Genomic DNA, 15,630 nt, shown 5'->3' on the forward strand with positions numbered 1-15,630 from the left:
ATTATTCCTATAATAAAAGTATTATATGCAGTTAATTGGTCCTTCTGTTCAAAGACTTTTTGACTACAGAGCAGAATTCCAAGAGAGGACCTAATTAGTGAATGACAACTGCCGATACTTTACTCTTACCCTTAGTATTTGAGAATACCTGAATCATTTTGTGTAAATAGAAGTAACCAACACAGTCTCTTCCTTCCTCACAAGACAAAACATGTTTAAAGCATTTTCAGCTCTTGAGTAGGAAATGATTCTTTTAAGAACAAAATGGTTCAAGTATTTTCTTTCTTTAAGAAATAAAAACTATCAAAGGATATATGCATTGTTTCTGAATTTATCACTTCTACTCAACAGATGTTGTATTCACTTTTTTTTCCAAAACAAAAAGTGTGGATGTACAGATACTGTGGATGTACAGATATTCCTTTATATTTATCTAATTCATTTACATAAATTGAATTTACTTATAAATGATAAAGTGGTTTTCAGATTTAAATTTTTGGGTAAAGGACACAGATTTTTTTTTTTAATAGTCTGCCATAATGATATATATCTCAGTATTCACTCACATTGGGTAATTTATTTTTTATTTTGTTTACTAGCAGTCTACTCAGATATCTCCCATTTTGAATCCTTTTATCCTGTGAAATCACTGCTTTTTAGGAAGCTTTTAAATTTATTTTTCTTCTGCCATCTGCATTAGGTCGTCTGAGTTTAATTTAGTAGTTTTTAGTTCTTTGCATAGCTTAAAATACTGGTAGACATTTTTAATTTTGCTGCTTCTCACATGGAGACTAGACATATTAAGGATATTTATTTTCTCCTACACTTTGAAATTGTGATCTATAGAAATTTATAGGACTACAGAGTACGATTAGTGCTGGAATGTATTTAAATATATTAGATAATTAAAGAAATGAATATTCACATAAAGTTAGTCACAAATATATGCTATATTAAGTAGATTTGTATAATTCCTTTGCTTTGGTGGTTAGAATCACCAGAATAAAATTTTATGTTTTTGTGGTTTTGGAGTTGTGAAGGATCAATTTTTTGGTGCGTATTTGTATTTTCTTTTAAACAAAAAAGTTCCCGTAACTGATTCAACCTCATTTCTTGGTATTTTTCTTCCCCTAGATTTTTTAAAAACAGAATTAATATGTAGAAGATTATGCTGCCTCTTCCCTTTTGCTCTTAACTATTTCTTATAAGCAATATCAAATCAGCTGTTACTTACCAGGCAAGTTTCAGGATGTTGTTTGTGCATATATGCATTCACCAACCTGTTCTTTGCACTGCCTTAAGTTTACCTTTGTTTTCTAGACTTGAGGTTATTTTGCAAATAATATTTGGGTTTTTTTTAAGCTTATCCTTTTTTATTCCTTTTGCTTTTTCACTCCACTACCCTTTGCTACTCTAGTTAGAGCTATTCACAGCTTTATTGTTTCTACAAACATCTTTTTAAAAACTTACTAAACTTTTCTGTTTTATCTAATTTTCTGTATAAAAATTATACCACTTAAAGTTTTTTTTTTTTTTTTTTTTTTTTTGCTTCTAGGAGGTTTAACAATTATTTGCTCAAAATCAGTTTGTCACTTTTAAAAATAAGAATTGTTAGCTTTGTTAGGATGAGTGCAAGCAATTAATTCTTTAGATCACCTTTTTTCTTGGAGTGTTTGATAAGGTAACAGAATGATTCCTGACACAGCATTGTTTTCAGAAAAACCTTGTGATTAGAACACATGAAAAATGAATATTCTCTTTTAAATCACCTGACACGAGTTTGCAAATTTGACAGATATTCATGCATATAAATTTCAGGTTTAAATCTAGTTTCAAATCATTCAAGTTATCAAATTAAAGTTTTGGATTTAGCTTTTTACGTACTGATCACAGTATGTCCATAAGGGAGAAAGCGATGACAATTATTGTAGGGAAGACTTAAGGTATATTAAATAATTGAATTTCTATATACCATTCAAATAGAATATTTTATGTTTACTGTATATAGCAATAAGGAAGAAGGGCTTTTTAAATGTCCACTAAATAGATGAAATCACTGAAGCCTAGGGAGTTTATAAGACTTGTGAACCAGCATATGAATTATTGAAAATTTTTAAAGTATGTTTTCTGTAAAATCTCCGTCTTCTGTCAGTCTTCTTGATTGACTTAACCTATGTGTTTTGGTGTAATTGTTAATAACAGGGTTATATAAACTCCTAGGTTTTCTTTAGCAGAATGTTAAATTTCTAATAACAGCTTTAAACTTAGACAGTAACAGTTTAAGACTTAAACAAAGGAAGGAGAAACCTTTACTATCTAAAATAATTCTAATAGACTTATTTTTCTTTTGATTCTTTTTAATTCTGTTTTTCCTGTAGTTTACTATAGGATAAATTTTTTCCAGGCCCAAGTATTTACTTAAAACAAATATGGATTTGTTTATTCAGCTAAAATAGCTGGTGTCATCTTTAGCATATGTACAGCAATGTATGTTCTCACTTCTCCATGCTTGTCACTGGTTCTATCTTACCCTAAAAATATCAACTCTTAAAAAGTTCTTCAGTGGAATTTGAGTTTTGTTTTTTTTTGTGTGTGTTTTTTTGCTAATCTTAGTTGTAGACCAATGGAAGAAGGTAATGAGATGTTGAACTATTTGGTTGGAGTGGGGGCAGATGTGGGATTCTCTGAATGCTTTGTATGGATTATTTGAGACATTGTATTTTGGAACTCTCTGTATGTATTATATTGGACTAGAATGCCTCTCCATTAGTACATTTATCCTGTGCATGCAGAATCAATGTGATAGAAGGTGCATGAATATTTTCATCAATAAAACGGCACTGACCTTTCCAGCTTGCACTTTTATGAGTAGTTCGCATGTAATTCATTCATTTGCTTTTATGATGCTGGCTGAATAATTTTTATTAACATTTTTATGAAGATGCAGTGATCTATTTTATAACATTAGATTTCTAATATCATTGAAAGAATCAGTTATCGAAAGAATAACTTTCAAATTTGTGGTTCATAGAAATGAAGCACCATTTAACTGTTGTTAGTAGTATTAAATGTTTAGAAACTTAAGAGATGGGCTTTTAGAGTTTGTGTTGTGAATACCAAAACTGAGACTGCACCTTTAAAGTACTTTGAGTATATGCTGTTAGTACGTTTTTATTATGATTATTTAAAGCTATAACGGTTTACTGCCAACAGCTTGCATTGCCAACTGCTGATTTTTTTTCTTTTAATAATATGCTGCATGTAGATAAAGATGACCTCTCCCCAACTACTGAGGTTTGGGATGTAGACCAGGGACTAATAAGTAAACTGAAGGAACAGTACAAGAAGGAACGAAAGGGGAAGAAAGGGGTGAAGAGTAAGTGCAGATTCTATTATAATTTTGTATACCAGTCTTTGAGAAAAAAAAAATTCTTCAGTTCTGTTTTTTGTGTACTTTTTTTTGTTTCATAAAGGGGGCAACTAACTTTAAACTTTGTCTGTTGTATAATTGAAGTTTATTTTAATGTAATTTAGGATGTGTTATTGATCAAGTGGAATATCATTTTAAATATGTGGATAAACATGAAAATTTTCAAGGTTTTTGTTTGTATTTTAAGCTTTAAAAAATTTACCAGATTGTAAGAAATATTGGCCTTGGGGTGAAAAATAATAGAAATTTGTTCAAAAGGGAGAAAGTGTAAATTTCTCCTTTTTTTTTTTTTTTTTTTTTTTCTGCCACTCCTATGGCATGTGGAAGTTCCCAAGCCAGGGATCAAACCCATGTCACAGTAGTGACTCCAGCCGCTATAGTGACAACACCAGATTCTTAACCTGTTGCACCACAGTAGAACCCCTAAATTTCTTTGTTTTTGATTCATAGGTTATTATTGCTATAACCAATTCATATCCAGGTTACATTTCTTAGTTTAGGAATCTCCAAATGTGACTAGGAAAATCCTTTCCATAGTTTGTGCTTTCTGGCCGTGATCTAACCACAGACAAGAGTAGCAAAAAAAAAAAAAAAAAATCTCTCCATCTTTCTTGGCTGCTCTGGTAGAGGAAGGAGAGGGTAGTTGGTGGCAGTAGAGTTTGGTCAATAGCTGAGTGTCTTTGGATACCTCCATATATTTACCACTGTGTTATATCCTGAGCAATATTTACCAAAAGTATAAATTTAGCTCTAACATCTCTTAAAGTAATGCATTTCCATATTGTGAATCAAAAGCAACCACATGAAAGACATTTCAGATCTATGAATATTAAGTGAAGAAACTTCAAGTTTAGTTTCAGAAAAACATTATTTTGAATTGGCCATTGATTTTTGCTAGTCTTTTTTGACTATGTCAAGGAAAAAAACAGTAGATGACAAAGACAAAAACCATAGACATTCTTTAATATTCCATTCTCAGGTAACAAATATATTAGTTTATAAGATGGCAGTTATAGTGGGAAAGGGTGTATTTCCTTTAGTAAAGCATATTTTTAATGATTTAATATACTGTGGAAGTGAGGAGTTTTGGGATTTTATCTGTTATGCACTTTTATAACTATGCTAATTTGCATTATTACATGTGGATAAAAAGACAGTGTTCTCTAAGAAGTTTAGGATTAAACATTGAACTACTTATCACATTTAAACACATTAGTGCTGGACAGGGCAATTCCAACATCCCTTACCTATATAATTAATGCATGTTGAATATACAGGTACTTCTGCATGATTAACCATTTTAATATAGAAACAATGACATTAGAATTTTCGGGTTTTTTTTTTTTTTTTAAAGAAATGAAGTATTTTCGTATTAGATTACTTATTTTATGTATGCTGTTCATAAACTTTACTTATCTACTGAAGATTTCTTTAGAAAATGTTAGGTAATGTGGCTTTTGATTTAAAATATAAGCACCCCATTTTTTTTTTTTTGATAGAATATATTTAAATCTATACAGGCATACATTTTTTTTTGTCTTTTTTTTTTAAGGGCCACACCCACGCATATGGAGGGTCCCAGGCTAGAGGTCAAATCAGAGCTATAGCCGCCAGCCTACGCCACAGCAATGCGGGATCCTAGCTGAGTCTGTGACCTACACCACAGCTCATAGCAATCCTGGATACCCAAACCACTGAGCTTGGCCAGGGATTGAACCCACATCCTCATGGATACTAGTCGGATTCCTTTCCACTGCACCACAGTGGGAACTCCCAGGCAACATCTTTATTGCATTTCACAGATACTGTGTTTTTTGTTTTTTAAATAAATTGAAGGTGGCAACCCTGCCTTTTTTAGCAATAAAGAATTATTTTATTTTTTATTGAAGTATAGTTGACGTACAATTTTGTGCCAATTTCTGCTCTACAACAAAGTGATTCAGTTATATAGATATAGATATATATGTATGTATGTATTCCTTTAATAATATTTTCCATCATGGTCCATCCTAAGAGACTGGATGTAGTTCTCTGTGCTATACAGTAGGATCTCACTGCTTATCCATTCTTAATGTAATAGTTTGTACCCACTAACCCCAAACTCCCAGTCCATCCCAGTCCTTCCGTCCCTACCCCCTTGGCAACCACCAAGTCTGTTCTCCATGGCTGTGAATCTGTTTCTGTTTTGAAGATAGGTTCTATATGCCCTATTTTAGATTCCACATGTAAATGATACTGCATTTGTTTTTCTCTTTCTGACTTACTTCACTTAGTATGAAAATGTCTAGCTGCATCCAAGTTGCTACAGATGGCATTATTCCACTCTTTTTTATGGCTGTGTAGTATTCCATTGTGTATGTGTATGACACTTCTTAATCCACTAATCTGTTGATTGTCATTTAGGTTGTATCCATGCCTTGGCTATTGTGAATAGTGCTGCAATGAACATAGAGGTGCATGTATCTTTTCTTTTAATGGCCACCACCATAGCATATTGAAATTCCTGGGCCAGGGATTGAATCCAAGCCATAGTAGGAGTAATGCCAGATGCTGTAACACACTGTGCCAGGCCAGGGATTGAATTCACACCTCTGCAGTGACCCAGGCTGCAGCAGTAAGATTCATAACCCACGGTGTCACTGCGGGAACTCTCCATGTATCTTTTAGAATTATAGTTCTGTCTTTACATATACCCAGGGGTGGATTGCTAAATCATCTGGTAGTTCTATTTTTAGTGTTCTGAGGAACCTCCATACTGTTTTCCATAGTGGTTGTACCAATTTTCATTCCCACCAGCAGTGTAGAAGGGTTCCCTTTTCTCCATACCCTCTCCAGCGTTTGTAAGTAGACTTATTACTGATGACCTTTCTGACCGGTAGAAGGTACCTCACTGTAATTTTGATTTTCATTTCTCTAATAATTAGTGATGTTGAGCATCTTTTCATGTGCCTACTGGCCATCCGTATGTTTTCTTTGGAGAAATGTCTGCTTAGGTCTTCTGCCCATTTCTTGAAAAGGTTGTTTCTTTTTTGTTGTTGAGTTGTATGAATTGTTTGTATGTTTTGTAGATAAAGCCCTTGTTGGTTGCATCATTTGCAACACTTTCCTCCCATTCTTTAGGTTCTCTTTTAATTTTTTTTTCTCCCTGAATTGTCTCCACCTTTTTTTTTTTTTCTTTCTTTCTTTAAGGTACACTTGTTAAGTTTAATTAGGTCCCATTGGTTTTATTTTTGTTTTTGTTTCTATTGCCTTGGGAGACTGACCTAAGAAAAACTTCGTATAGTTGATGTCAGAGAATGTTTTGCCTATTTTCTCTTCTAGGAGTTTGATGGTATCATGTCTTATGTTGAAGTCTTTAAGCCATTTCGAGTTTATTTTTGTGCATTTTATGAGGGTATGTTCTAGTTATATTGATTTACATGAAGCTGTCCACTTTTGCCAGCACCCCTTGCTGAAGAGACCATCTTTTCCCCATTTAATATTCTTGTCTCTTTTGTCAGCGATTGATTGACCATAAGTGTCTGGGTTTATTTTGGGGTTCTCTATTCTGTTCCATGGTTTCCATAGTAATACCACTCTATTTTGATTACCGTAGCTTTGTAATATTGTCTAAAGTCTGGTAGAGTTATGCCTCCTGCTTTGTTTTTTTTCCTCAGGGTTGCTTTGGTAATCCTTGGTCTTTTGTGGTTCTATATAAATTTTGCTTTTTTTTTTTTTTTTTTTTTTCTTTTTCCTTTCTTTCTTTTTGGGGCCACATCTGCAGTATATGAAGGTTCCCAGGCTAGGGGTCAAATCAGAGCTACAGCTGTCAGCCACAGCAATGCCAGATCCTTCACCCACTGAGCGAGGCCAGGGATCGAACCCACAACCTCATGGTTCCTAGTCAGATTCATTTCTGCTGTGCCACAGTGGGAACTCCATCTATATAAATTTTGGATTAATTGTTCTAGTTCTGTGAAAAATGTCATAGGTAATTTGATAGGGATCATATTAAATCTGTAGATTGTTTTGGATATTATGGCTATTTTAATAATATTAAATAGTTCTTTTAATCCAGGATTATGGGATATCTTTCCATTTCTTTGAATCCTCTTTAATTTCCTTCATTAGTGTTTTATAGTTCTCTGTGTGCAAGTCTTTCACCTTCTTGGTCAGGTTTATTCCTAGGCATTTAATTTTGGTGGGTGCAATTTTAAAAAGTACTGTTTTTTAATATTCCTTTTCTAATGATTCATTGTTAGTATATAGAAATGTGTATGATTTCTGAATGCAAATCTTGTATCCTGCTTCTTTGCTGAATTCGTTGATTAGTTTGAACAGTTTTTTGTGTGGAGTCCTTAGGGTTTCTTTATATAGTATTACGTCATCTGCATACAGTGACAATTTTACCTCTTCTCATCCAATTTGGATACCTTTTATTTGTCTGATTGTTGTGGCTAGGACTTCTAATAATATTGAATAAAAGTGGTGAGTGTGAGCATCCTTGTCTTCTTCCACATTTTAGCAGGAAGGCTTTTACCTTTTCACATAGGATATCATATTGGCTGCGGGTTTGTCATAAATGGCGTTTTTTGGGGTTTTTTTGCCATTTTGCTTTTTTAGGGCGCAGCATGTGGAGGTTCCCAGGCTAGGGGTTGAATCGGAGCTGCAGCTGCCAGCCAGAGCCAGTCACGCCAGATCTGAGCCACATCTGCAGCCTACACCACAGCTAATGGCAACATCAGATCCTTAACCCACTGAGCAAGGCCAGGGATCAAACCCTCATCCTCATGGATACTAGTCGGATTTGTTTCTGCTGCACCATGATGGGAATTCCATAAATTGCTTTTATTATGTTGAAATATGTTCCCTCTATACCCACTTTGGTACGCTTTTATCATGAATGGATGTTGGATTTTGTCAAATGTATCTGCATCTGTTGAAATGATCATGTGATTTTTTTTTTTAACTTTTGTTAATGTGGTTTATTACATTGATTTTTGAACCATCTGATGAATCCCACTTGGTCACAGTATATGATCTTTATATGTTGTTGGATTTGTCTTTTGTTGTTGTTATTGTTGTTGTTGTTGCTATTTCTTGGGCCACTCCCGCGGCATATGGAGGTTCCCAGGCTAGGGGTTGAATCAGAGCTGTAGCCACCAGCCTATGCCAGAGCCACAGCAACGCGGGATCCGAGCCGCGTCTGCAACCTACACCACAGCTCACGGCAACGCCGGATCGTTAACCCACTGAGCAAGGGCAGGGACTGAACCCGCAACCTCATGGTTCCTAGTTGATTCGTTAACCACTGCGCCACAACGGGAACTCCTGTTGTTGGATTTGTTTTGCTGAAATTTTGTTGAGAATTTTTACATCTATGTTTATCAAAGATACTGGCCTATAATTTTCTTTTTTGGTAGTGTCTTTGTCTGATTTTAGTATTAAGGTGATGGTGGCTTCATAGAATGTCTTTGGGAGTATTCCTTCTTCAGTTTTTTGGAAAAGTTTAAGAACCATTGGTATAAATTCTATATGTGGTAGAATTTGCCTGTGAAGGCATGTGGTCCTGGACTTTTGCTTGTAGGGAGGTGTCTTTTTGTTATTTGTTTTTTGTTTTTTGTTTTTGTTTTTTTTTTCCACATTTCAATTTCATTTCTAGTGCTCGGTCTATTCAAATTATGTTTCTTCTTGACTCTGTTTTGGTGGGCTGTATGTTTTAGAAATTTGTCTGTTTCTTCTCGTCAAATTTGTTGACATATAATTGTTCATGGTATTTTTTTATGGTTTTTTGTATTTTTGCAATATCAGTTGTGATTTCTCCTTTTTCATTTCTTTGTTTATTTGGGTTCTCTTTCCTTGGTGAGTCTGGTGAGAGGTTTGTCAGTTTTGTTTACCCTTTCAAAGAACAGCTCTTGGTTTTATTGATTTTTTTTAAAATCTTTATTTATTTCCTCTCTGATCTTCATGATTTCCTTCTGCTTCCTTTAGGTTTTGTTGCAATAAAGTATTTTTAAATTGTTAACTTTATTTTTTTCTTTCTGGCTGTACCCAAAGCATGTGAAAGTTCCTAGGCCAGGGATTGAATCTTTGCCAAAGCAGTAGCCACAGAGGAACAACAGTATTTCCTTTTTTTTTTTTTTTTTTTTAAGGCATAGTGCTACTGCACGCTTAATATAGTATAGTGTAAACATAACTTATATATGCATTGGGAAACCTAAAAATTCATATGACTCACTTTATTGTGATACTTGCCTTATTGCAGTGGTCTGGAACTGAATCCTCAATATCGCTGCAGTATGCCTGTACCTTTTTGAGGTTTAGAAAGAAGATGTAAGTCAGCTTACAGGGTTTTTTGGAGTTCTTTTGTGATGCAACAGGTTAAGGATCTGGTATTGTCGCTGCAGTGGCTGTGGTCACTGCTTTGGCATGCGTTTAGTCCCTGGCCCAGGACCTTCCACATGCCGTGGGAGTGGCCAAATAAAAAACTTAAGGTGTTTTTAGTTGTAAGTTTTACGTTTTTCTAAAAATGTTTTTTATTGGAAAAAACACATCTATTAAGAACTATTAGAAATATATGAACTGAAACTAAAATCCCCATAAAATCATAATTAATTTTAATAGTCATAGTATGCACAGTTTTGTTACTTGCCTACTTAGCTAACAATTCACAGAAAATATCATTTTATGTCAATAAATATTCCTCTGTATAATGTTTTCTTTTTTTGTCTTTTTTAGGGTCGCGCCCACAGCATATGGAGATTCCCAAGCTAGGGGTCAAATTGAAGGTATAGCCTACATCTCAGCCACAATGCCAGATCTAAGCTGCGTCTGTGACCTACACCACAGCTCATGGCAATGCCGGATCTTTAACCCACTGAGTGAGGCCAGGGATCGAACCTGTGTCCTCATGGATACTAGTCAGATTCGTTTCTGCTGAGCCATGACAAGAACTCTTTTTTTTTTTTTTTTTTTTTTTTTTTAACCAAGCTACCCTGTTCTGTACAGAGTATTAGAAAATGTAACATGTGAAATGGGTGAAAGGGAACTACTATAAGTCAGGAACTGGGGACCTCAGCCATTTGGCATCTATCCTTCCAGCTTCTTCTAAATATCTTTATACATAAATCTCCTTTTATTTTAATAAGAATATCATTATATTGTCTTCAATGCATTTTTTCTTAATTTTCAGAGCCATCTAAACAAAATAATAATTTTAGTGGTTACATAGTATAGCATCTTATGGATTTTAGCCTAGCTTCCATTAGTTAATCCTTTAGGTTGTTTCTCATCTTTAGTATTTTTAAAAAATTTTTACTATAGTTGATTTACAAGGTTCTGTCAATTTTTGCTATACAGCAAAGTGACCGAATTATACATATATATATACACACACATTCTTTTTCTCATGTTATCTTCTGTCATGTTCCATCACAAGTGATTGAATATAATTTCCTGTGTTATACAGCAGGACCTCATTACTTATCCTTGTTTTTAGTATTTTTAAACGTAGTACTTTTAAGTTGACCCATATATGTAGATATAAAAATCAGGTTTCTAACAGTGTTTCAGGAAAGATAATTAGGAAATAATAAATTGTTTCTTTTTATACTTCCTTTCTGAATTAGATGAACTTTCTACTCTTGAATATAGAATCCCAAATGAAAGTGTTGGCTAGATCCTTGCCATGGAAATTTTTTTTTTAATTTTTAATTGATAATAGAATTTAGGTCTTCATCTAGGTAGTACATCAAAGTGATGCTAAGATACAGTTTTACATGAAAAGGTAATTCATGTATTTTCTTATCATTCTTATCTATCTTTTTTGGTTTTTCTTATATTTTCTTCTGTATAAAGATGTAGCTTTATAAAAGTTAGAATAATTCATAAACCATAGGTTTTTTTCCCTTTATTCTAAAGTGTGAATGGGAGTTACCGTTGTGGCTCAGTGGTTAGTGAATCCAGCTAGGAACCATAAGGTTGTGGGTTCGATCCCTGCCTCACTCAGTGGGTTAAGGATCCAGCATTGCCGTGAATTGTGGTGTAGGTCACAGACTTGGCTCGGATCCCATGTTTCTGTAGCATAGGCCTGTGGCTACAGCTCCAGTTGGACCCCTGGCCTGGGAACCTCCATATGCCATTAGTCTGGCCCTAGAAAAATACAAAAAGACCAAAAAATAAAAATAAAGTGTGAATGGATCACAGGTATTGGATCCCAGCATTAAGTTTCTACAGACTTTTTTTCTATCTTCTCAGAGGGAAGAAAATTATTTGCTAACTTTACCGTATAGAATCAGCAGATGTAATCCAACTTAAATGCCCTTTTCCTTTTATTCTCTTTTTTTCTTTTCTTTTCTTTTCTTTTTTTTTTTTAAGGGCTGCACCTGTGGTATATGAAAGTTCCCAGGCCAGGGATAGAATTTGAGCCACAGGTGTGACCTTCACCACAACCGAGGCAACCCTTGATCTTTTAAACTACTGTACCAGGCCAGGGATCGAACCTGTGCCTCTGTAGCAACCCAGGCTGCTGCAGTCAGATTCTTAACCTACTGTGCAACAGTGGGAACTCCCACCCCTTTTTTTCCTAATGGGGAAAAAAAGATCGTGAGAATGCCAGCTTTTCAACTTCGTAAAGACTCACCCATGATTTGACTCTTAAATGGAAAGCTTTTTGAAATCAAGAGCCAGGAAGCTAATGTTATCTGTATTTCAGCTTCTTTACACCATTCTACCTTTCTTTTTTCCTACCTTAAGGTGAAAGAAAATGACTTCAGAGTGACAGTTTTGGAATTCTTTTGTAGAATGGTAGGTTAAGGTTGTCACTGTAGCATCTCTAGTCACTGCTGTGTTGCGGGTTTGATCCCTGGCCCAGGAGCTTCCACATGCCGAGGGTGCTTCCAAAAAAAGTGACAGCCTTGTCTTGAAATATAGCTACAATTATTTATTTCGTGCTAAATAAGTGAGGTATACTTGAAGAGATGTACTTTTTCTATTAATATTTCTAAAAGTACAGCCCTAAAAAGCAAAAAAAGGCAGTTATTATGTAAAAGCTTTATTTTAATTACAGTGATAATCAGAAAATAGAACAGATCTAGCAAACATGACATAACTAAATCCTTATTTTAAAATAAATTTAATAAATATATCTTTCCCAAATTGCATACTAACCATTTGGTTTCACTTCAGAATATAGGTTGATTTAACAAAGAGAGGCACATCTGAGAGGGAGAAAACACTTAGATTAAGTACTATTTTACTTATAATAGTAGAGTACATAGAAGGATAAGTTTCGTGTCATGAGTGTACATGTTTGTGAGTAAGGATGAATTTCAAAACACTAACACAATTGTCAGTCCATAGTTTGGCTCATAAATGGCATAGTGTTTGTCATTTTCCTGTAATCTATTTAGAGGATTGTGCATTTTTATTGATTTGGAGGTTGTGGTTAAGAAGTAGGAGGGTTGTTTTGTAATTCATAGTAGTAAAAGAAAAGTTTTTCTTCCCTGTTAAAATTAGAAAGAGTATTCTATAGATTCAAGCAATAATTGGGAATCAGTTTTTGTTTAAAGCTTAATGAGTCTTCAATTATGCCCTTGATTATTTTTTATATTATGTATAATATTGTTACACTAATGCCGTTATAATATTCTCGTTATTGATAATCAGACTTCAAATTTTTTATTTGAAGTGGCATTTTTTACATTTATTGTGTTTAGAATATTGGATAGATTTAGACAGTGATGGCTTGTTAAATGTATAGTTAGTTTAAAGATGTTTTACAAAGTTCAGTTCTAGACAAGACTGTTAGATCTGTTTAAGAAATCTGCTTTAGAAGTTGTGGCACAATGGAAACAAATCCAACTAGTTTCTATGAAGATGTGGGTTCGATCCCTGGCCTTGCTCAGGGGATTGGGGATCCTGCGTTGCCATGAGCTATGGTGTACGTTGCAAATGAGGCTTGGATCCTGCATTGCTGTGGCTGTGGCAGAGGCCAGTGACTACAGCTCTAATTCTGCTCCTATCCTGGGAGCTTCCTCCATATGCTGCAGGTCTGGCCCTGAAAAGCAGAAAAAAGAAAAAGAAAGAAAGAAATCTGCTTTAATCTTTTTAGTAGTTTTGAGAAACTAGAAATTAAAGCAGCAACATTCCATCTTTTCCTAAACTTGCCACTGTGTCACACAGAAACTAATGTTTGTCTGTAGTGTGCAAATCAAAAAAAGTAATAATAATTTATAATTTGGGAGCATCAATTTGAACATTAGCTTTGATGTTGTCTACTACTTTCCTTTTACTTATTTCTCAGTCCATGTGTTCCCCTTTAAATATAACCTGACATTATTGGTAATGATAAAACTTTTTCTTATCTTTATTATATTTAGGTATCATATGATGAAATTATAAGGTAATATCTAATAAAGTCTAATTTTATGGTATACATAAGTATAATAAGAATGAGCAGAGAAAGGAAATTCTCTGGTGGCCTCAAGGTTAGAGCTTTGACATCACAGCTATGGCACAGGTTTGATCCCTAGCCTGAGAATTTTCTCATGCCACAGGTGCAGCCCCAAAAAAAAGAGCAGAGAAGAGCAACAAAAGTTTCGCAGAGGAGATGGAAGTGGTTTGGAGGAATGGGTAGAATTGTGATAGACTGAAGCGCACGTTAGAGGATAGCAATTTATATGTCTGTGTCAGAAGTTTTCTCACCTTTCTGAAGAATAGGTAAGGACAGACAAGACAAAATATAGTAGAAGGAATCTTGGTGAATATTGATCTTATAGAGAAACTGCTTTGATTTGAAAATTATGGAGATTGGTATGGTGAAGCCCTAAAAGATGAGATTGGACCCTAAAAAGCAAAAAAAAAAAAAAAAAAAAAAAAGATGAGCTTGGATAGGGAAAAAATAGGATCAAATGGAGCATGTGCAGGGTACAAGATTTGGGTAGTCTTAATTCAGAGAGTGTTGTGCTACTTACGGTTTTAGAGTAAGGGGTGATAAGATAAATGGGTAATTTTGGAAAACTAATCTAGTGGTAGAATTCAAATTTGAAGACAAATGGAGCCGGAAGATGGGAAAACCAATTAGGAATCTTCTCCAATAATTCATAACAGTGACAGTTTTGACTAGAATAAAATCAATAGAGAAAAGGATTAATCTGAAGAATACTTTTAAAAGAGAATTCTTTTAAAAAGGTTTCCTCTCCCATTTTTAAGTTGAAGAGGAATTAAGATGTCGTAGGATTTTAAGAACAAATCAGATCAATCCTGGTGGTATTCATAAGTGGGAATGCTATAAAGGAGAGCTATTTTGTGAGAAAGGATAATGTTTATTTTCTTTCATGTTGCATTTCACTGATGGTTTGACATTGACTTGGCAGTTTTTCATTTATTAAAGAATTTGTTTATAGTCACTTCAATGTCAGGGGGAAAATCCTCAGAGAATGCGTTTCTCCATTATAATTGTTTTAGAAAATTCAGACTACTTGACATGTTGCATCCAGAAGTGGAGTGCTTAAGCCTTTCCAAGAAGTTAGGGATTACTATGAAATAGAGTTAGTAAATGTGTAAGGTCCCACCTATTTCCGTATAGTCCAACAATCTTGCTACTTGGTATTCTGTTAGGGATGCACAGATGAGTGATAGTCTCTATAGAATTTCTAATATTCTAATAGCCATAGTGAAGTTTAGTCATTACATAGTCTAGTCCATTAATATAGACATTAGTAAATATGGTCATAATGTGTGGCCTTGGATTTGCCTGTTTTAATTGTTTTTACTTTACATAGACTTCAAAGCATTTTCTTTTGTCTTTTCACCTTAAAACTGTTTTCTTTCGAAACACACAAGAGAAATGATTCTCCTGTCACTTCTGAAGTTCATAGTTGAAACAAGATCCTGTCACTTCTGAAATTCATAGTTAAAACAAGAGATCCCACAGTACTGTGGATGCTACAGAGTTGGCCATATTTTGGCCTAAATTAATCTAGGTAACAGCAGAAATTCTCCCAGTAATTATGGCCTGTGACAGTGTTGACTTTTCATACTATAGTGAGAAAATGAGCAAGCTCATAGGTAAATCAGTTTTTAAATTTGTAAAAAATGAAAAAAGCATGTTGAGGGGAATTGAGTGATTTGTTCATGACAGAGTTGTATGAATGTGGCAGGAAAACATCCACATAAACACCAGGGAAAGTTAATTGTTTGTTGCACCCTCATAAAAATCA

General features: G+C 34.4%; 1 protein-coding gene across 8 annotated transcripts in view; it reads left to right on the forward strand.

Annotated features, from left to right (window-relative positions):
• The window catches only part of STRN3 (striatin 3), a 106,512-nt gene that overhangs the window by 65,277 nt on the left and 25,605 nt on the right, over nt 1-15,630 (forward strand). For 5 of the 8 annotated variants that reach the window (XM_021099888.1, XM_021099885.1, XM_021099886.1 and 2 more), the window contains exon 8: nt 3,266-3,376. The exons of the other annotated variants lie outside the window; for them this stretch is intronic. In XM_021099888.1, coding sequence (XP_020955547.1) covers nt 3,266-3,376 — 111 coding nt within the window. The remainder of the gene's footprint in view (nt 1-3,265; nt 3,377-15,630) is intronic. 8 annotated transcript variants of the gene reach the window in all.

The sequence above is a fragment of the Sus scrofa genome, chromosome 7 (assembly GCF_000003025.6).
Source record: "Sus scrofa isolate TJ Tabasco breed Duroc chromosome 7, Sscrofa11.1, whole genome shotgun sequence".
Classification (NCBI taxonomy): domain Eukaryota; kingdom Metazoa; phylum Chordata; class Mammalia; order Artiodactyla; family Suidae; genus Sus; species Sus scrofa.